We start from the raw sequence: 24297 nt of genomic DNA, 5'->3' as shown, positions 1-24297 counted from the left end.
TAAGTGAACACCAGGAGGCGCCAAAACTTTAAGTAAATGACCACCAGGTGGCACCATACTATGTAAGTAAATGACCACCAGGTGGCACCATACTATGTAAGTAAATGACCACCAGGTGGCACCATACTATGGAAGTAAATGACCACCAGGTGGCACCATACTATGTAAGTAAATGACCACCAGGTGGCACCATACTATGTAAGTAAATGACCACCAGGTGGCACCATACTATGGAAGTAAATGACCACCAGGTGGCACCATACTATGTAAGTAAATGACCACCAGGTGGCACCATACTATGTAAGTAAATAAACACCAGGTGGAGCCATACTATGTAAGTAAATAACCACCAGGTGGTAACATACTATGTAAGTAAATGACCACCAGGTGGTAACATACTATGTAAGTAAATTAACACCAGGTGGAGCCATGCTATGTGAGTAAATAAACACCAGGTGGAGCCATACTGTATAAGTAAATTAACACCGGGTGGCACCATACTATGCAAGTAAATGAACACCAGGTGGCGCCATACTATGTAAGTAAATGAACACTAGGTGGAGCCATATAGTGAGGAAATGAACACCACGTGGAGCCATACTATGTAAGTAAATGAACACCAGGTGGAGCCATACTATGTGAGTAAATGAACACCAGGTGGCACCATACTATGTGAGTAAATGAACACCAGGTGGCACCATACTATGTAAGTAAATGAACACCAGGTGGAGCCATACTATGTAAGTAAATGAACACCAGGTGGAGCCATACTATGTAAGTAAATGAACACCAGGTGGCGCTATACTATGTAAGGAAATGAACACCAGGTGGCGCCATACTATGCAAGTAAATGAACACTAGGTGGCGCCATACTATGTAAGTAAATGAACAACAGGTGGCGCCATACTATGTAAGTAAATGAACATCAGGTGGCGCCATACTATGTTACTTCCCTATTATCAAAACAAATGAAACATTCTCGTTTCAGGTAAAACATGTTCCTACCACTAGTTTTGACTGTACAAACCACATGTAAAGAATGTGTTTGTGCTGTAAAACCGCTGCTGTGTTCACACTACCACTAGGCGCACGGACACCTTCAGTTGGAATCCCAGACATTTTCCTTGTAAACAAAAATGTTACCATAGATTAACAGCAAGCGGTGGTCTTGAAAAAAAAGACAAAGCATCATAAATTTTAGAACCCGTCAATATTCAGAGATTTAGTGTATATTCCCAAGTGGTGTACATGCTACGGATTGCCTGCTGCAAAACTGGGGGCGAAAAAAAATCTGCAGTATCACAGTAGCGAGACGTGGACGTCATCCACATGTTGCAGAAAAGAATCCACAGCATAAAATGAGCTGCAGTGAGATATATAAATGCTGATTTATGGTGTGGATATACTAAGTTGCAATACATAGGGTAAACCCCACAGAAAATCCACAGCAAAATCTTGTGGTGCACTGTGGAAATTTTCCCTTAAGTGACCGTACCCTTAAACTTCATTTACAGAAAGTCCCTTAAAGTTTTACATTAACTTTTTATAGTTTGTGCAAATTTCTGCAGACAGTGACACACAATGTAAAAATCCAGGATCTTGGCATAGCCTCACCCACTGGGTGACACAGTGGCATGAAGTGACTGCAACCTTTTCACCAATGGGTGACTCATGCTCTGTGGAGCCCCCTCCGTACAATAAATGGAAGGTTATAGAAGCCCAAGTCCCTCTCGCATGTCTAGGAAATTTACGGGAAGGACAGGGGTCAGCCACGGGATATTTTAGGCTGGATACAGGATGGAGATGGTTAAATCATGTGTGTGCTGACACATCCCAGGATCAAATAACTTCTCCCATTGATACCAGAGGCAGGGCAGGATCATACACAGTTCCAGGGAACTTTAGTGAACAATAAAAGCAGAACCCTCCCCGTCTGCTAAACAATTCCAAACTGGCCTTCTACCCCCAGGACGGTGAGCAGCAGGTGCAGGGGCTCTGGAAATAAAACTACTGGAGAATATGCAGCAGAGCCGACAACACCTCAGTCTGTAGAGCTGAGACAACCACCTACTGACCAGAGGGTCCGAGAAAGGCGAAATCACAGGGGGCTGAATGTTCCCCAACTGCAAACTGATCGATTTACTCATCTCAACCAACAGATTAAATGGTTGCTGTAAAGTTACAGAAACAATAATCCGATAATAAGAACCATCCGGGATCTTAAAAAATGATTGCAGGCTTAAAACTACAACCACCAACATGCTAAGACAATAAATGACTACTACCAAAACAGCTATACCTTGCCTTGAGATTTATAAGATTCAGACAAGGCTGCAGCCCTCCAGCTGTACTCCTCACATGCTATGAGCCAATACAGGCACAGCAGACTACCACCACCACAGCTCTACCTACTCAGGCATCACCATTTCCAAGAGTCAGACCAGTGGTCCCCTACCTGTGACTCTCCAGCTGTAGTGCAACTACAACCCCTAGCATGCTATAGAAGGCATTACAAGCACAGGCAGACTACCACGACAGTTCTACCTACTTGGGTATCAACATTTCCAAAATTTAGACCAGTGGTTTCCAACCTGTGGCTCTCCAGTTTTTGTGAAATTACAAACCCCAGCATGTCCTGCCATTTTATATTTGTCTGTGCATGATAGGAGTTTGACAGCCTGAAGTGCAGACAATGATGGGAGTTATTTCTATGGTATGACATCAGAAAATCTGAATTCCCCGCAGCTGTCCTTCATGCTTCCCCTATGAACACATATCCTGACCTCTCCTAAAACAGGAAGGGAGCACAAGTATAGGAGCTGTTCACAGATCAGGAAATACTCGGGAGAATCTGCACACAGGAGGATACGACATTGATGCCCAGGGACTTCCAGTCCAGACACTGCCAAAGCCATGTATATAAACCTTCTGTATACATATACATATATAACCACAGGAGGGGTCCATTGTGTCTGATCACAGCCAGACATCGCTCTATGCACTGAGGCCCTTAAAGGGGTTCCCCTGGAATTAAGAACATGAAAATACGTAAATAATACTTTATCATAAATATATTCCCAAATACCTTTCATTAGTTATAATGGCTTGTTTTGTCTGGGGAGCAATCATTAGGAGAAATAAAATGGCCACTGTCCTATTAGTACCCAGACAACCTGTCCTAATCACACAGGAGGACAGGTTACTACTGAGCTAAAGAGCTGCCTTATCCGCCTCTCTGCTCTGCTTTCCAGGGATGATGATCCTGAAAACAGCTGAATCTCTGTAGAAATGGATTTCATGAGGAGACATGAAGTACAGAGAGGATGGACTGTGGTAATGGAGACTGCATACAAGTGCTGCTGCTCATTATCTACACGCCCCCCTCTCTGTACTTCATGTCTCCTCATGAACTCCATTCCTACAGAGATTCAGCAGAAGATCTTATCAGCAGTACTCAGGATAATAATCCCTGAAAAGCAGAGCAGAGAGGAGGATGAGGCAGTTATTTACCTCAGTGTTCTGAAGTAACTTGTCCTGCTGTGTGGATAGGACAGATTCTCTGTGTACTAATAGGACGTTGGCCATTTTATTTCTCCTAATGATTGTTCTCCAGACAAAATGAGCCATTATAACTAATGAAAGGTATTTGGGAATATATTTATAATAAAGTAATATTTAAGTATTTTCATTTTCTTAATTCTCGGGAGAACCCCTTTAGGGCCCTATTACACTGGCAGATATCCGCTAAGATCATTGCTGGCGGCAGATCGTGCCATGTAATCAGCACTCTGCTGCCGGCAAACAAAGATTCTGTATGGGGACGAGCGATGACATTAGTGATCACTGCTCCCCATACCGAGGAGAAGATTGCTGCAACGTTTCCTTCCTGAAAATCGCCTGCTTAATCTGCAGGTGTAATAGGGCCTTTAGACAGGTCATTCAGGAACACAGCCGACTGACAGTACCAAGAACTTAGTTGGCATTCCTGGTCTTAGACATCCCCACAAAACAAACCCCCCAATATTGACCCATCTGAAACCACTGGGCATTGTGCATCGATATGAAATACTTTCCTATATAGTCCCTAGAGACAGATCACCAGTTCTTGTCCTCAGTCTACTGGATGAATTACAGGTTTCTATGGCATCCCAAAGGTGGTCGTCCATCTCGGACACAATTCTGCAAAAATTCTACAGATTTTATTATTTTTCAGCCTTTTGGACCAGTCTTACCTTTCACGGATACGTTATGAAGAATAATGTCCCTTCCTGGGACTTCTGGGGGGCCAGTGGTTGCACCTTGCTCCTCCTCTGTATCCTCATGCAGGGTCTCTAGAGGTAGCTGCGTCGCTGGGGATTGTGCATGCTTGGTATACTGTGGACTTCTTGGGGGACTTTCCTGACAGTAAGGTAATTCTAGTTTGGTTTGTTCTATGCTGTGAACTGGCTGCTCAGCACAGGCATCAGTAGCAGGGACAAGACCCTGTCCTACATCAGACACCACTAGTACAGTTTGGTCATTAAAATACCCAAACTGCGCCTCATCCCGAGCTACAGGCAGCTCATGTTGTTCTATGACTTCACTACTAAGACCACGTGCATTGTGCATGTTTTCTGCAATCTCCACATTGCTCCTATTTTCCTCACCCTCCCCGTTTTCTGCACCCTCCACACTGTCCCCGTAGCCTGCGCCCTCCACACTGTCCCCGTAGCCTGCGCCCTCCACACTGTCCCCGTAGCCTGCGCCCTCCACACTGTCCCCGTAGCCTGCACCCTCCACACTGTCCCCGTAGCCTGCACCCTCCACACTGTCCCCGTAGCCTGCACCCTCCACACTGTCCCCGTAGCCTGCACCCTCCACACTGTCCCCGTAGCCTGCACCCTCCACACTGTCCCCGTAGCCTGCACCCTCCACACTGTCCCCGTAGCCTGCACCCTCCACACTGTCCCCGTAGCCTGCACCCTCCACACTGTCCCCGTAGCCTGCACCCTCCACACTGTCCCCGTAGCCTGCACCCTCCACACTGTCCCCGTTGTCTGCACCCTCCACACTGTCCCCGTTGTCTGCACCCTCCACACTGTCCCCGTTGTCTGCACCCTCCACACTGTCCCCGTTATCTGCACCCTCCACACTGTTCCTGTTGTCTGCACCCTCCACACGGTCCCCGATTTCCGGTAGCAGATCACTGTCCAGTAATTGAGGCCCCTTTTGATCACCGACTTCCGTGTTAGGGTGTGATGCACAAGTTTTGGAAAGTTCTTGGTTACAACAGTCCTTATCCGCTACTACTGGACTGCCATGTGTCCTTGAATGCTCTGTAACAGGTTCTTGTGAAGCATCTGTCACCCCCCGGCCATCCTCGGTGAAGTCTCTAGAGTGGCTTCTGCTTTCCCCCTGGAACGATAATGATGTGCTATAATTATCAGGCGGCTCATGGAGTTGTCTGCTGTTATCAGACTCTTTGATAACATTGTTCTTTGCATCCTCCAACATGGCCTCGTTTTCTAGACTAAAAGCTTGCTGGAAACTTTTAGCTCCATTGTCAAAATTTAGGTGTGTGCAGTCAGGTATTGAGGACTCCCTGACCCCGAATTCAATGTCCACCAGACCGATTGACTCTGGTTTCTGTACATGGTCTGTATCGTAATGTGTCGAACTCGCTCCCATAATAGTCTCTGGCTGCAAGTAGCTATGAAAAGAACTCTCCGTGCACTTATTGCTGCTTGAGATATTAAAAGTCTGGTTACTTTTAGCTCTTTGGTGCTGGTTTTTGAAGTTTAAGGCTATAGACTGAGTTAAGGAGCCCTTCTGAGGGCCGAAACGTGGCACTGTAATATCACGTAGCTCCACGTATTCTCCTTCAATCTCACTGGAGCAATCTGATTTGGCATACAACGTACTAACCGTTGTATGACCATGGCTGGTGGACAGAGCTTCCAAACCAGCTTCCTCATCTTGGACCATCAATTTTTCCACGGGATGGCGGGTTGGTCCCTCTTTACTTTCATAAGGAAATTTGTCAAAAATCTCTGCTGACTCCTCAGTTGATGGTTTTATCTCCACAAACTCGGGATGAACAATCATATCCCACGGCACCCGGTAGAGCTGGTCATCGCAGGTCAGGAGACAGTTCTCCAGCGAGGCCCCGATCCGCTCAGAGTTGATGAATTCCAACCATTCCACGGTGAAGATGGATGTGTAGGACACCTCTGGAAGCACCACTTCCTCAATGTTATGTTGATCCTCTGCAAGACATTTTAGCACAATCCTTGGGGTCTTTCTCAAATAAGGCACCACTTGGAGGTAGAAATCTCCGGGCTGGAGAAGTCTCCAGTCAATAGACGCCAGCTGTAGAACAATCTTATCATGGATACAAAGGGGCCACCCAGCATGTCGGAAGAGTAGTCCGCAATACTGTAACTGCAGGAAGAGGAAGAGAGCGGTAAGCATTTTGTACTTTCTTACACCGGACACAAATCCAACATATTTCATCTATAAACAAAGTAGTCAAGCCCCACCTGAGACGACCGCGGTTAGCTACTAAATTCCAGTAGAAAAGCCTAATTATATTTAGTCAATGCTAGAATTTCTATGTAACCTGAGCAAATCAGTTTGGATAACTCAGGCCCAGTGTCCCAACCAGGGCTCCCGGAAAGCCATGGAATTTGGTTGCATCAGTCCATGGATCCTATCAGGGATAGGCAGGGTTGTCAAAAGAGTGAAGATGGCAGGCAAAACACTAGGCAGACCAAGAATTAAGGGATGATTTCCCCAACCCAAGAAAGGTCTGTAGAGAAGTTTAAATGGAATTTGTCAGCTCCGAAACACCCGTCAAAATAGAGTAAGCCGTGTATCGTGTAAGTGGTGCTCAATCCAGTTATATCATTTTTATCTTCATATTGACTTGCATTCCACAAACCAGCAGCAAAATTTATTGAGAGGACTCCTGAGCTCACAGACATAATGGAGAGGACTCAAAGAGGAGTCCTCTCAATGCATTTCACTGCTGGATTGTGGGAGCACAGTGTTGGAATGCAAGCAGGGGTGCACCCACGGGGGTTAGCCCAACAGGTCTGGGGGCAGCAGGCCACAGGAGGGTGGGGGAGGTGACAGTCCGCAAGCAGGATTAGGGGAGGGAGGAGAGGGGAGGAGCTTCCTGGCTGTAGCCTGCTGTTATCTATTGTTTAATGTAAAGCAGGCAGTGTACCCAGGGCAGGCCCTCCACTATCTGTATGATGTGTAGAGCCGTGCTCCTCCACCTGGACCTACACACCTTATATATTGTGCTACTCCTCCTCCACTCCTTTTTTGGCGCCTTCAGGACTAGGAGGGAGGAAGCAAAGCTGCAACAGCTCCTGCCAGAGTCAGCAATGTTGTGGGCAGTTTGTGAAACAGAACTGGATGGCGAGTCCTTTCACAGGGAGGGGAAAAAAAAAAAGGTTTATTTGAGTTCAGTAGCTTTATGTTAGCGCCCTGAGTATTAAGTACAGTGTGTCTATGGAGGATGAGGGTGAGACTCTTGCCTTCATCCTCAACAATGTAATTTAAAGGAGTTCTGCACTTTGTTTTAACTGATGATCTATCCTCTGGATAGATCATCAGCTTCTGATCGGCGGGGGTCGGACACCCGGGACCCCCGCCGATCAGCTGTTTGGGAAGGCAGCGGCGCTGGCAGTAGCGCCGCGGCCTTCTCACTGTTTACTGCCGGCCCAGTGACGTCACGACTAGTATCAACTAACGTGGGCGGGGCTAAGCTCCATTCAAGTGAACAGAGCTTAGCCCTGCCCACGCTAGTTGATACTAGTCGTGACGTCACTGGGCCTGCGGTAAACAATGAGAAGGCCGCGGCGCTACTGCCAGCGCCGCTGCCTTCTCAAACAGCTGATCGGCAGGGGTCCCGGGTGTCGGACCCCCACCGATCAGAAGCTGATGATCTATCCAGAGGATAGATCATCAGTTAAAACAAAGTGCAGAACCCCTTTAAGCTGTATGGTGTTTGTTGGGAGTGGCCGATTATAGAAAGGAAGGGCTTATAATAATGGGTGGGGCCAAAAATTTTGCACAGCACGCCTTTATTTTCCTCGGACCCCTCCTAAGCAAAATTTCTGGTTGCTCCCCTGAATGCAAGCGAGTATGAAGATAAAAATGACATAATTGGACTCAGCATTACTTACACTATACTCCACTTACTTAAGTTTTGGGGGTGTTTTGAAGCTGATAGATTCCCTTTAAAGGGAACCTGTCATATTGAACTTGGTGTCTGAGCTGCAGGTAGCATTTTATAGAGCAGAAGGAGCTGAGCAGATGGATATATAGTTTTATGGGAAAAGATTTAGTAAAACATGTCATTTAAACATTAAAATTCCTGGTCATCCTGGGCTTTGAAGTCAGGAAGGCGGTCCTATCAGTATGACAGCTATCTGTGTATACACAGTCATAGAAGGAAGGCCGTCAATCACTGATAGGACCGCCTCCTGGACTTCAAAGCCCAGAATGACCAGGAATTTAAATGTTTAAATGACATGTTTTACTGAATCTTTTCCCATACAACTAAATATCAATCTGCACAACTCCTTCTGCTCTATCACATGCTGCCTGCAGCACAAACACCATGCTTGACGTCAAAGGTGCCCTTTAAGTGGCTAGATAGGTTTTGCAAGGCTCCCTGACTGGTTTGGAATCACTGCCTTACCATATACTGGGGTAAAACTCTACGATATACACCAACGTTTGGCTAGGTAGGAGTCGATCAGTTTAAGGGTCCATTCACACGTCCGTATGTGAATTGTGGATCCGCAATACACCCGGCCGGCACCCCCATAGAAATGCCTATTCTTGTCCACAATTGCGGACAAGAATAGGACATGTTCTATTTTTTTCCAGAGCCGCGGAAAGGAAGATCGGCGGCGCACTCTGGAAATGAGGATGCGGACAGCACTCTGTGTGCTGTCCGCATCCATTCCTGCCGCATAGAGAATGAATGGGTCCGGACCCATTCTGCGGACGTGTGAATGGAGCCTTATAACAATGCCACAGAAAGACTGCTAAAGTTTAGGGGCGGTGTATAAAATTGCTATTTTAGCTTAACATATGATCCTATAATTCTCTAGTGACCCTAGATATCCTTAGGGCTGATTCAAATGACCATGCTCAGTACTGAGAACATGTATGCTGACCCACGGCTGTTTCCTGGACCAAGCACAGTCATGTGAATCAGGCTTTACAGTAGAGGAATATATGGAAAGCAACCATACAAATGCACATCAATCACAGATTTCATTGCACTGGTCTCTCACAAACCCACCATCACCAGTGGAGTCATAAACCCCCTGCCCCCAACCACCACCGGACTCACATAACCCTCCTTCAAATCCACCAATGGACCTACATAACCCACATCAACATCGTCACCACTGGACTTAGACAACATATTCCCCACCAATGAACTCGCATAACCCACCATTACTACTACTAAACTCACACAAGCGTCCTGTTGCAAACTCTGCAGGATACGTTTGACTGGAATCAAAAAATCAATGAGATAACTGAGGCCATCTCCACGGTAGGTCTTCTCCACCACGTCCAGGACTTGGCACAGCACGGTAGCAGCAGTGGACTCAAATGGATGGTAGAGGGAGGAGAGGGTCTTCTGAATGCAACTGTCCAGAGACTGGGAATCCTGCAGAGGGAGAGATGAGAAATGCGCAGCTGCTTAAGCCGTTTCCATTTAAAGATCGTCCTTTCCTCAGACCAAAAAAATACAGTTAACCCCCTTAGCCTTGACCTTTGGTAAGAACGAATGCACAGAATGCTTCCAACAGGGAAACTGTCTACTACAAATGACTGAGGAGGAAGAGCCATCAGTGCACTGACTAGGAAACAACATGGTTCACACGTTCAGGCTTTTTGGTGCAGTTTTTTAAGCCCAAATCAGGTGTGGATCATAACAGGAAAGAAAGATTTAAAGGCAGATGCAACTTTTTTTTATTCCACGCCAGGTTTTTGCTTTAAAAACTGCATCAAAAAACCTGAATGTGTGGCGGCGCCCTAACTCTCAGTGAGCAGAGCACTACCTATCTGCTGATGATCAGAGAGATTATTTATGCCACACCGCAGGTTTGGTGTCAGTTCAGCAGCTCACAACCTGTAATCTCATCATGCTTCAGCTCAGTCACTTAAACAATTAAGATAATTAAGAGGGGGAGGGGGGTGCAAGAGACTAATCCATTTCATTACTGCCAATCAGTCACTGATTTAGAAGGAATGGAGCACAGCGCAGATGTTAAGACGAGAACACGAAAGTGACAAATCTCAGATGTTTATCATTATTTGCAGTCACAGGGTACAGGAGCAGGATGTAGTGCAGCACAGAGCAAACGTCAGGAATAGTGGCAGATCTGTGTCACATCAGCTTAGGCCACTTTCACACTAGCGTTACTTATAATACAACGGATCCAGTTGTATTATCTGTAACATAGCCAAGACAGATCCGTCATAAACTCCATTGAAAGTCAATGGGGAACGGATCCGTTTTCTATTGCGTCAGAGATCCGTCCCCATTGACTTGCATTGTGGGTCATGACGTATCCGTCTTGCTCAGCATCCTAGGACGAAAAGCAAACTGCAGCATGCTATCAGGTATGAGAACGGAACATGCATTTAGAGCATTCCGTTCTGTTCAGTTACGTTTTGTCCCCATTGACAATGAATGGGGACAAAACGGTAGCGTTTTTTTCAGGTATTGAGACCCTATGACGGATCTCAATACTGGAAAATATTAACGCTAGTGTGAAAGTAGCCTTATACAACAAAGTATAGGACACTGATATTTATCCTCTACTGACAGTGATCCTGTATTACACTCCAGAGCTGCACTCACCATTCTGCTGGTAGAGTCACTGTGTGCATACATTACATTACTTATCCTGTACTAATCCTGAGTTTCATCCTGTATTATACTCCAGAGCTGTACTCACTATTCTGCTGGTGCAGTCACTGTGTACATACATTACTTATCTTGTACTGATCCTGAGTTACATCCTGTATTATTCCTCAGAGCTGCACTCACCATTCTGCTGGTAGCGTCACTGTGTGCATACTTTACATTACTTATCCTGTACTGATCCTGAGTTATATCCTGTATTATACTCCAGAGCTGCACTCACTATTCTGCTGGTGGATACACTGTATACATACATTACTTATCCTGTACTGTTCCTGAGTTACATCCTGTATTATACTCCAGAGCTGCACTCACTGTTCAGCTGGTGCAGTCACTGTGTACATACATTACTTATCCTGTACTGTTCCCGAGTTATATCCTGTATTATAATCCAGAGCTGCACTCACTATTCTGCTGGTAGAGTCACTGTGTACATACATTACTTATCCTGTACTGTTCCTGAGTTATATCCTGTATTATAATCCAGAGCTGCACTCACTATTCTGCTGGTAGAGTCACTGTGTACATACATTACTTATCCTGTACTGTTCCTGAGTTATATCCTGTATTATAATCCAGAGCTGCACTCACTATTCTGCTGGTAGAGTCACTGTGTACATACATTACTTATCTTGTACTAATCCTGAGTTACATCCTGTATTATTCCTCAGAGCTGCACTCACCATTCTGCTGGTAGCGTCACTGTGTGCATACATTACATTACTTATCCTGTACTGATCCTGAGATATATCCTGTATTATACTCAAAGAGCTGCACTCACTATTCTGCTGGTGGATACACTGTATACATACATTACTTATCCTGTACTGTTCCCGAGTTACATCCTGTATTATACTCCAGAGCTGCACTCACTGTTCTGCTGGTGGAGTCACTGTGTACATACATTACTTATCCTGTACTGTTCCTGAGTTATATCCTGTATTATACTCCAGAGCTGCACTCACTATTCTGCTGGTAGAGTCACTGTGTGCATACATGAGTGCAGCTCTGGAGTATAATACAAACCGTACAAGATAAGCAATACTCTATAACGTACATACACAGTGATTGCACAAGCATAACAGTGAGTACAGCTCTGGAGTATAATACAGGATATAACTCAGGATCATTACAGGATGAGTAATGTGATGTATGAACAGGGCTGATGAATGTTCTGTAACCTGTAAAGTGATGTAGAAAGGTGAAGTGACGAGCAGACTGGTGTAGGAAAGCTGGCATTTTATACGTCCTGGTGAACAAAAGAGCCATTTAATTAGCACAATAAACTGGCAATAGGAAACGAGGGGCTTCCTGAAGGCAGAGTCGCTGTCGCTCCCCACCCGCACATAGCTATTACATGCTCTTTGTTCTGAGCTGATCTCTTCATTCTAGTTTATGAATGGAAAAAGACGTAATGAGCACAGTGTTGCGGCACAGTTTACAGAGACCACCTGAACTGTACTGTACGGTCAGGCCTCCACCCACTGCGATTTGCCCCAACGCCATGATCTGAGAACCTATCCATCTCAAACACTTTATACCAATATCGGCTTTGCTCGTTGCCATCTCTCCCGACCTCGCCGTACAGATGGAGTTTATTCGCGCCGATGAGCAGGAAATGAAACAACTTAAATTCAGACGCAATTCAGCTAATTTACCCAGTGGAAACCAGACATCATCTTACTCAGCACCACTATACGGGCAGTCACTTTTTGACTAGTCTTACAGGCAGTGACATGGACCATGACAGACATGAAAAGCTCAGCTACATGTCAGCTCGTCACTAACTGTATAACCGCCGCATACCTTTTAGGTACTAACAGTATAAATCTACAGATAATAAAGTGATTTGTCAGCTCGTTTAGGAATCAGCAGCTTCTTCTTTCATCTGACAGTTTATTTTCTTTAGTGAATACATTGGAGAAAAAAATATTTAACAGCTTTTCTTTCTCGTCGTCGCCCTCTGCAACCCCCCCCCCCCCCCTCACCACTCTGTAAAGGGCCGACACCTTCAGATTTATACTTTTTACCATTTATATAATTGAAAAACATTTTAGGGTTAGTTTTGCTCTCTTTGGCAATTAATCTCTCGGTCTCTAGTTTGGCTGCCTTTATTTGTTTTTTACATATTCTATTTTTTTCCTTATAGTTTTTCAGTGCTTCCTCGCTCCCCTCCTGTTTTAGTGATTTAAATGCTTTCTTTTTGTCATTTATTGCTTTCTTTACAGTTCTATTTATCCACATAGTTTTTTTCTTGTTCCTTAACCTTTTATTCCCATACGGTATGCACCTCTCACAATGAGATTTTAAGATGCTTTTAAAAATATCCTATTTTGTGGCTGTATTTTTATTTTTGAGGACTTTGTCCCAGTTAGTTAGGCCTATGGCCTCTCTTAGTTGGCTAAATTTAGCTTTTTTGAAGTTTGGTATTTTTGTTCCTCCCTGTAGAAACGCTCTTTTGAATGATAATTGGAAGGTTATTACTTTATGGTCACTATTTCCCAGGTGTCCCCCGACCTGCACATCTGTTGTTCTGTCAGGTCTATTGGTTAATACTAAGTCCAGTTTGTCTTTGGTTATTGCCAAGAACCTGTTTCCTTTATGAGATATACAAGTTTCAGTTTCCCAGTCTATATCTGGGTAGTTGAAGTCCCCCATAATAACCACCTCATTATGATTTGCCGCCTCGTCTATCTCGTTTAGTAGTAGATTTTCTGTGGACTCTGGTATATTAGGTGGTTTATAGTAAACTCCTATTAGTAATTTATTATTGTTTTTGCCTCCATGTATCTCTATCCACAGAGACTCCACATGTTCATGTCCCTCACTTATATCTTCTCGGAGTGTGGGCTTTAGACAGGACTTTACATAAAGGCAGACCCCTCCCCCTCTCCGGTTTTGACGATCCTTTCTAAACAGACTGTAACCTTGTACATTAACTGCCCAGTCAGAGCTATCATCCAGCCGTGTCTCAGTTATTCCCACTATGTCATAGCTATCATCCAGCCATGTCTCAGATATTCCCACTGTCATAGCTATCATCCAGCCGTGGCTCAGTTATTCCCACTGTCATAGCTATCATCCAGCCATGTCTCAGTTATTCCCACTGTCATAGCTATCATCCAGCCATGTCTCAGATATTCCCACTGTCATAGCTATCATCCAGCCATGTCTCAGTTATTCCCACTGTCATAGCTATCATCCAGCCATGTCTCAGTTATTCCCACTGTCATAGCTATCATCCAGCCATGTCTCAGTTATTCCCACTGTCATAGCTATCATCCAGCCATGTCTCAGTTATTCCCACTATGTCATAGTCCTCCTCACACATCACTAATTCCAGTTCCCCAGTATTATTAGTCAGGCTTCTGGCATTAGTATACATACAATTAAGAGGTTTATGTATATTTTTTACCCTACACCTTTCCTTCTGAACTGTTCTAGTCCGTCCTTCCATTCCTCCCCCAGTCCCACTACCTTGCCCCCGGTCTCTATCTGCCCTATCTTCCCCTCCTATAATGTAATTGTCCTCCCCAGTCCCTAGTTTAAACACTCCTCCAACCTTCTAGCCATCTTCTCCCCCAGCATAGCTGCCCCTTCCCCAGTGAGGTGCAGCCCGTCCCTACAATAGAGCCTGTAGCCGATAGAGAAGTCGGCCCAGTTCTCCAGGAACCCAAACCTCTCCTTCCTACACCAGTTCTTGAGCCACTTGTTAATCTCCCGCTGCCTTTCTTGTGTGGCTCGTGGTACAGGCAGTATTTCGGAAAACACTACCTTTGAGGTCCTTGCCCTAAGCTTTTGACCTTAATCCCTAAAATCATTTTTAAGGACACTCCACCTACCTCTAACTTTGTCATTGGTTCTGATATGGACCATGACCGCTGGATCTTCTCCGCCCCTCCCAATAATCTGTCAACCCGATCCGCGATGTGTCGACCTCGAGCGCCAGGAAGACAACACACCGTTCGACGATCCTGGTCTTTGTGACAGATCGCCCTATCTGTACCCCTAATAATGGAGTCTCCCACTACCATCACCCGTCTGCCCTGTTCTCCTGGTCCCCTGCTTACTGGAGCCGACATTCTCCTGACTGGCAGAGGAAGGGTCCAGCTGCAGCAGTGCTGTCCCCGAACTGACATCCCCTCATCTGCCAACCGTGCAAGCTTGTTGGGGTGTGTCAGATCAGGGCTAGCCTCCCTGGCACTCTTCCCTCTACCCGCTTTCTGTTACCCAGCTAGCTCCTTCACTTTCCTGAGCCTCCTCGCTACCACCCTCCCCCACATCTACCCCATAGAGCAGCAAACTCTTTTCCAAATTGTCAAAGCTTTTCAGTGTTAAAATTCGCCTGTTTATATACTCTATGTGCGATTCCAAACGGGCAATTTGCTCACATTTTGAACAAAGATATGCACCTCTAACGGCTGTTCCAGGACTGCAGACATTAGACAAGATGGGCAGCGGACTGCGCGGTCAATAATGGAACACATACTAAATGGGGATTACGCAAGAAAAGAGAAAAATACAATATAGTGCAGTGATAAGAATATAACTTACTGTAGTTCCCTCCTAAAGTCCCTAAATCTCAAGTCACGTAATCTAAAGTCACACACTTAATACAAACACACACTTGAAAATCAAACACGCGAACGCTCACAAACTCGCGTTATTCGCCTGCTTGTATAAATGCAGCTCTCAAACCAGCCTGCTTTTTCCCCCTCTGGATTTGAATGATATATCTGCTTATATATGGAGTAATACGCCCATGCTCCTCACAGGGTGGTCAACTAGCTTTCCAAGAGACCTAAAAAGTTATATAAAGAGCCAGACGTCCCACTCTCCTTCAGAGGGTTCATCGTGCTTTCCAACAATCCGGAAAGACAGATTGCTCCCATGCTCCTCCTGGGGTGCTCACTCTTTCCAAGAGTCCTGAATGTCAAACTTGCCTGCTTATGGAGCAGAATTTCCCATTCCTCCATTTGGGTGGTCACCCCGCTTTCTAAGACTCTTGAAATCAGTTCTATTGTGTACTGGAGTTAAAATCTCATGCTTCCCATGGCGTAATTATCTGGCACTTCAAAAATACTGTCAGTTCTGTCATGTCATGGAGTAATGAATAATGGGGTCCTACAGCCCCTCCATCCAGACATTCAGGAGAATCCTGCATACACAGTAAAGCTCCAGGTGTGGAGGCAATAAAGCCGCCTGCGTGTCGCTCCGCTCGTCCCCGCCATTACATTGTAGCTGAACTCCAAGCAAAAAACAAGCTCGGACAAGACACAGGTAACGAGCGGCAATGAAATGCATCAGTCCTGGAGGGCTCGCCATCATGACAGGGAGCCCATATCTGCACTAACGTCATATTCCTCCGGGAGGTCGCGCAGAGGATGTGTGAACGGGGACGCAATCTCTCTACTAAGCAGATTTCTCCTGAAACGGTCCATTGTCCTCACATCCACATCTTCATTTTGGACATTTCAGAAAGTTCAGCTTCCCATGGACATCCATAATCAGGAGGTGCATGAGAAAACGGTTTACCAGCCAGTCCCGCTGTTGTCAAACTACAACTCCCAGCATGCCCTGACAGCCAGAGGCCACGCTGGGAGGTGAAGGTACATGACATCTGGAGAACAATAGTGTATGCAAAATAAAAAATGGACTGTGATCCACAGGGCATATTTGCATCATTTTCAGGTTTTCTGGACACTGACTGCAGTGTAAAGAATGGGGGATTCCATTCAGCTTGTTATGGCTACATTCAGGCTCCTGTCTATATGTACATATACTTTCTCCTCTATAAACTATATTAAACCTAGCAAGTAGCAGAGGTTTTGCCCTCCATTCTTTACACTACTAGCTTCACTCACTGGGGATATATTGTTACATTACAAATGTCCCTTTTTTCAATTATTAATTAAAAAGCTTTATTTATAACACATAAAGAAGCACTGTAGAGCATGCAGTGGAAATTTGTACTCTGCAGATGATCATCATTGCAACCACAAGACATGCAATTGATATGTGGGATTCCTGGGCCTGTAACCCATAGGCTGGGTCTATACATTGCCTCAATGCGTATTCCCCTATGTATCTGTATTATTTCTGTAAGGCCCCATATGCACACAGCTATTCATACAGCCAGATATTACATTTGCAGCCTTTACGGTTATAATCCTTTGGCACCATGTGCGGTTATTTATTTTACCCACTTATATAGCGCTGACATATTCCATGGCGTTTTACAGACATTATCATTACTTTATGCACAATATGAACGTAAAGCCAACAATTCTTCCTGACCCAAAACTGAGCAGAAATTCTCCCATGTATTCAATCCATATCCTATACCTGACCCTCAAACTCCGCAGAGGGACATAAAAAGTCTCCGGCTGCAGAGAAGGATCTGTTTGTACACGGAGCAGGGCCCACCTTGTACAAGCAGAGAAACCGCAGAGAGGATTTCTGAAATATGGAATGCAAAAATGTTTCCCAGGCAAATTAACCCTCTCCAAAATCTCTGCTTTATGCTGGGAAAAACGCAAGACACCCTGTCTGCAATGACTGAACGCAAGGCAATCACCAGCAGTAATAGTATGAATTCTCCATCTCTCTGATAACCTCTTCACTAATGATGCAACTTTCTAAAACAATCCTGAAGTCTGAATACAGATGTAGTCTACATAAAAAGCTGTTACTTTGTGCAAACCTTCCTTGTCCTGTATTATACTCCAGAGCTGCACTCACTATTCTGCTGGTGGAGTCACTGTGTACATACAATATTTAACCTGTATTGATCCTGAGTTATATCCTGTATATTACTCCAGAGCTGCACTCACTATTCTGCTGGTGGAGTCACTGTGTACATTTATTACTTATCCTGTACTGATCCTGAGTTACATCCTGTATTATACTCTAGAGCTGCACTCGCAATTCTGCTGGTGGATTCACTGTATACATACATTACTTATCCTGTACTGATTTTAAGTTATATCCTATATTATACTCCAGAGCTGCACTCACTATTCTGCTGGTGCAGTCACTGTGTACATACATTACTTATCCTGACGTACATCCAGTATTATACTCCAGAGCTGCACTTACTATTCTGCTGGTGGAGTCACTGTGTACATACATTACATTACTTCTCCTGTACTGATCCTGAGTTACATCCTGTATTATACTCCAGAGCTGCACTCACTATTCTGCTGGTGCAGACACTGCGTACATACATTACTTATCCTGAGTTACATCCAGTATTATAAACCAGAGCTGCACTCACTATTCTGCTGGTGGAGTCACTGTGTACATACATTAGAAAGTTGACACTTCCCAGGATGAATATCACAACAAGTTCTGTGCAGACACTGAAGTAGCAGGGAATGCTGGGTGGGAAGTAGTTCCCGCTCAGATACTTATAGTACATCATTAGCCTGCATGTAACAAGGACAGATATTCTGTAAGTTATCGCTGCCGTCCTCTCATTCCTCAGCTGCCTGCATTGTTTGTACATTTGATGGCCGGTGATATTGCGGTTTTATTTTCTTTCTGATACATAATATTCTGATATCAAGAGCTGGAATGTTTTCTATCAGCTCAGCCTGAGTGGGAACACATGAAGGGGCGCCGCTTATCTGACCTTGAATCCTGGTCAGCAAATTATGTTATCCCTCTAGCAGTTGTATTGGATTCCTGCAAAACTTTCTCAGAAATGTGGTTCCCAAAAATGCAGATGGAGCAACATGATGTAGACAAAAAACACAGCAGCCAATAAAATAACAGACAGCGGGCAATGGCTGGGGGGTGTGGAGTCATCTAACCCTGCTGCCTGATGGCTGCCATATATGTGCCTCTAGGAAATAGGAAGAATTATAGAAATCTGGGGCTCTCCTTAGAGATTAGAGACATTTGGAGACAACGCGTTTCGAGGCCCGAGTCAATATTCACAATCAGTCTTTCGTATGAAAACCATGGACAGACTCCATTTGCATTCAGCCTCATCAGGACTACGCCAATCCCAGAGGCACTGGCTATAATGTCTTCCTTCCCAGTATAAGTCCAGTCTCAGCAGCACCCACATACTGGCTTGGATCCCGGCAGTAAACAAAGCTGTGATTGTGGGTCAGAGCAAAAAAATTCTCATCTGTGCCACTCCCCCCTCTAAAATATCTCACTGAGCCAGTATCTGCCGTGCCCAAAAATATATTAAATGCTAGTCATAGCCTCAGGTCACATAGCCCAGCACCGAGGACGGCAAACACAGCTCACATGCCAGGAGCCCTCATGCACTGCAGCACTCCCTCTAGATGGATAGGACTGAGAGATGTGCTCATCCTGAGCCTTCTGGTTCCCGAATAGGGTAACAAAACTACTGGGGCACTAAAGGCTCTGTTCACGCTTCATTTCTTTATTCCCTCAGGAGACTTTGCTGACATAAAGTGGCCAATGACTCACTCCCATTGTAAAAAGAAGATATACCGCACGGTTTATAGGATGGTGCAGCGGACTATGCCTTCCTATACAGTAAATAGAGTAAACTGAAATAAAAAGGGTATATTGGTCCGGCTTTTGCCAAAAGGGGAGACTTCTTTGAGTACATGGGGCCCTAAGGATGCATTTCTCGTATGTACTGGGAGCTTTCCCTGCACATATCCTGAAAGTGTTGCTCAAATGGAGTGTGCACAGGTACGCTGCTGTGGGGTACGGCTACACTGTTTGCACAATGTAGCGGCGATCCCATAGAAATTAATGGGATCACTGCGGGAGTCATAAAACATCTAACACTGCTGGATTATTTCTAAGTCATACAGCAATGCCATATATTTCTATGGGATCACCACTACTCCGTAGCGTAGTACACCGTTATCTTGGCCGCGACACGTGTCGCCGTGTAGCTATACCCTTACTGTTGACAACCACTATGGGCACAATACCGTGATTATTCACAGTTGTCACCCAGCTACATACAAAATAATGTCTCTTTGGGAGACACGAGCTGATAGGACACGGCTTAGATCACAGCCACAGGATGCAATCTATGTCAATCCAACATGGGCTCTGATCTGGGCAGAAAGCGAGGGCTCAAAAATTGCTTAAATGAACGCTGTCACCTGAGGGATGCACCTAAAGCTTCCAGCTACAAAAGATCCATGAATGAATGTTTGCCGGGTCATTATGGACAGGCCCTTGGGAAGCATAATTAAGGCAATACGAATGCAATTGAACTACAGCTCCCATCGTAGTCTGAAGTCAGAAGTAACCGGCGGCTGAGGCAGGGGACATAGAGTTTTCTGCCGCAGAAGGAGACTTCCAAGCAGTGAAAGCGCTCGTCCTCCCTGTATCCCAAGAAGTATCCACAGCAGTTCTGGAACTTTTTCATAGTTTTCATCTTTACTCGATGTTAGTACAAAGGAACGTTCTTGTCGTCCCCAGAGGTTGGAAAGGCTCTAATCAGGACCAGTCTATAATATAACCGCACTGCCCACTGACACACACTAATAAACCATCAGCAGACAGAATGGTGCTGTGGATGTCTTTAGCTCACAGACTTTGTCTACACTGGATACTAATGGAACAAACTACCAGCAGTGAGAAGTTTCAAGTCCGAACAGCCTCTGGATTAAACAGGGATATTCACTTTCACTAAACTCAAGCAGTGACTTTTTGTCCATAATTAAGTTTGAAACTAGGAACATATTAGAGATTTGCAGGCGTTTTCATCCTCTCTTGGGCCACACTTACCATGTATTTCGATGGTGAGATTGACTGTCCCCCCCCCCAATAATATGTGACGTTATACATAGGTGACCGTTCCTACATGTAGTGATTGGCTTCTGTGGTCTCCATAATACAAAACAGAGGAGACGTAACATTCAATTAGATGGAGATTTCATGTAAATGCTCAGATCTCTGCAAGCTGAAATAGTGAGGACCCCGCTGCTTTCTATGGCCGGGTAAATCCTGCACAGTTATCTCCAGTGAATGAGGGGTTAAACTGGAAGCAATGGGCAGAACAAACTGCAGAGCCATCAGAACTAGCGAGGCGCAGACAATGGGATGTGAGAGAACACGGATTTTTCCCTCTACTCGGTTACAAAATCTGAAGGGTGGGATAGAACAGACGGCGAGCTCTGAAACGCACACTCAGCGCTCTCATCCGCAGCCACCTCGCCCACGCCGGCCGGGATCCGCTAACATTCACCAAATCCAAAATACATATGAAATATAACTAAAGCCAGATTTTCACATGGTCCCTGATCTAGTGCAGCCGCTGGGCCGAAGCTCAATGTATACTTCTGGCACTGGGACTACAACCCCCAGTAAGAGGGTTTGTCCAACCACAACAATCGTAAACCACTACACCCGGAAAATGAGCGGATGAGTGAGGTACAGTTGCTGTCGTCACAGCATTACACAGTGACCACTGAAGTCAATGGACTAGCAATCAGATGCTCATTTTGAGGCCCCTGTGCACTATGGTCTAAAAAATAGGGGTCCAAAACCTATTAACCTATGTGGACTGGGGCTATCCTGACGGGACATTAAAGGTGGTTTTGCACCTGCTCACACTCCCTGCTTGTTCCATGTCTGCCCAGAGTTTGCTGTAGTGATTTGCATTCTGGATCTGCACAGTCTTCAGGTGTAATAAATTCTTACTGCTCCAATGCAAAATAGGAGCTCAGCTATGCTGCAATGGGGGTGCGTCTGACTGTAAGCTTAAAGACTAGCCAGCAGAATAGTGAATGCAGCTCTGGAGTATAAGGCCCCTTTCCGCACGGATGCGATGCGTGAGGTGAACGCATTGCACCCGCACTGAATATCGACCCATTCATTTCTATGGGGCTGTTCAGATGAGCAGTGATTTTCATGCATCACTTACCGTATTTTTCGCCCTATAAGACGCACCGGCCTATAAGACGCACCTAGGTTTTTGAGGAGGAAAATAAGAAAAAAAATATTTTGAACCAAAAGGTGTGCTTTTGGTGGGTTTTGAACTAATTGTGGTCTGTGGATGGCACTGTTATGGGGGATCTGTGGGCGACACTTATGGGGGGATCTGTGGGCGACACTTATGGGGGGGATCTGTGGGCGACACTTATGGGGGGATCTGTGGGCGACACTTATGGGGGGATCTGTGGGCGACACTTATGGGGGGGATCTGTGGGCGACACTTATGGGGGGATCTGTGGGTGACACTTATGGGGGGATCTGTGGGCGACACTTATGGGGGGATCTGTGGGCGACACTTATGGGGGGATCTGTGGGCGACACTTATGGGGGGGATCTGTGGGCGACACTTATGGGGGGATCTGTGGGCGACACTTATGGGGGGATCTGTGGGCGACACTTATGGGGGGATCTGTGGGCGACACTTATGGGGGGGATCTGTGGGCGACACTTATGGGGGGATCTGTGGGCGACACTTATGGGGGGATCTGTGGGCGACACTTATGGGGGGATCTGTGGGCGACACTTATGGGGGGATCTGTGGGCGACACTTATGGGGGGGATCTGTGGGCGACACTTATGGGGGGATCTGTGGGGGACACTTATGGGGGATCTGTGGGGGACACTTATGGGGGATCTGTGGGGGACACTTATGGGGGATCTGTGGGGGACACTTATGGGGGATCTGTGGGGGACACTTATGGGGGATCTGTGGGGGACACTTATGGGGGATCTCTGGGTGACACTTATGGGGGATCTGTGGGGGACACTTATGGGGGATCTGTGGGGGACACTTATGGGGGATCTGTGGGGGACACTTATGGGGGATCTGTGGGGGACACTTATGGGGGATCTGTGGGGGACACTTATGGGGGATCTCTGGGTGACACTTATGGGGGATCTCTGGGTGACACTTATGGGGGATCTCTGGGTGACACTTATGGGGGATCTCTGGGTGACACTTATGGGGGATCTCTGGGTGACACTTATGGGGGATCTCTGGGTGACACTTATGGGGGATCTCTGGGTGACACTTATGGGGGATCTCTGGGTGACACTTATGGGGGATCTCTGGGTGACACTTATGGGGGATCTCTGGGTGACACTTATGGGGGATCTCTGGGTGACACTTATGGGGGATCTCTGGGTGACACTTATGGGGGATCTCTGGGTGACACTTATGGGGGATCTCTGGGTGACACTTATGGGGGATCTCTGGGTGACACTTATGGGGGATCTCTGGGTGACACTTATGGGGGATCTCTGGGTGACACTTATGGGGGATCTCTGGGTGACACTTATGGGGGATCTCTGGGTGACACTTATGGGGGATCTCTGGGTGACACTTATGGGGGATCTCTGGGTGACACTTATGGGGGATCTCTGGGTGACACTTATGGGGGATCTCTGGGTGACACTTATGGGGGATCTCTGGGTGACACTTATGGGGGATCTCTGGGTGACACTTATGGGGGATCTCTGGGTGACACTTATGGGGGATCTCTGGGTGACACTTATGGGGGATCTCTGGGTGACACTTATGGGGGATCTCTGGGTGACACTTATGGGGGATCTCTGGGTGACACTTATGGGGGATCTCTGGGTGACACTTATGGGGGATCTCTGGGTGACACTTATGGGGGATCTCTGGGTGACACTTATGGGGGATCTCTGGGTGACACTTATGGGGGATCTCTGGGTGACACTTATGGGGGATCTCTGGGTGACACTTATGGGGGATCTCTGGGTGACACTTATGGGGGATCTCTGGGTGACACTTATGGGGGATCTCTGGGTGACACTTATGGGGGATCTCTGGGTGACACTTATGGGGGATCTCTGGGTGACACTTATGGGGGATCTCTGGGTGACACTTATGGGGGATCTCTGGGTGACACTTATGGGGGATCTCTGGGTGACACTTATGGGGGATCTCTGGGTGACACTTATGGGGGATCTCTGGGTGACACTTATGGGGGATCTCTGGGTGACACTTATGGGGGATCTCTGGGTGACACTTATGGGGGATCTCTGGGTGACACTTATGGGGGATCTCTGGGTGACACTTATGGGGGATCTCTGGGTGACACTTATGGGGGATCTCTGGGTGACACTTATGGGGGATCTCTGGGTGACACTTATGGGGGATCTCTGGGTGACACTTATGGGGGATCTCTGGGTGACACTTATGGGGGATCTCTGGGTGACACTTATGGGGGATCTCTGGGTGACACTTATGGGGGATCTCTGGGTGACACTTATGGGGGATCTCTGGGTGACACTTATGGGGGATCTCTGGGTGACACTTATGGGGGATCTCTGGGTGACACTTATGGGGGATCTCTGGGTGACACTTATGGGGGATCTCTGGGTGACACTTATGGGGGATCTCTGGGTGACACTTATGGGGGATC

The 24297-nt window shown here is 46.2% G+C and overlaps 1 protein-coding gene across 2 annotated transcripts in view; it reads right to left on the bottom strand.

The window, feature by feature from the left end:
- The window catches only part of LOC120980482 (rho guanine nucleotide exchange factor 40-like), an 82833-nt gene that overhangs the window by 43740 nt on the left and 14796 nt on the right, over positions 1-24297 (bottom strand). For both annotated transcript variants that reach the window (XM_040409620.1, XM_040409621.1), the window contains exons 2-3: positions 9482-9679; positions 4233-6420 (exon numbers count right to left, since the gene is read on the bottom strand). In XM_040409620.1, coding sequence (XP_040265554.1) covers positions 4233-6420; positions 9482-9679 — 2386 coding nt within the window. The remainder of the gene's footprint in view (positions 1-4232; positions 6421-9481; positions 9680-24297) is intronic.

The sequence above is a fragment of the Bufo bufo genome, chromosome 10, assembly GCF_905171765.1.
Source record: "Bufo bufo chromosome 10, aBufBuf1.1, whole genome shotgun sequence".
NCBI lineage: Eukaryota > Metazoa > Chordata > Amphibia > Anura > Bufonidae > Bufo > Bufo bufo.
The sequence above is the reverse complement of the archived record's forward strand: the minus strand, read 5'-3'. Positions and strand labels throughout refer to the sequence as shown.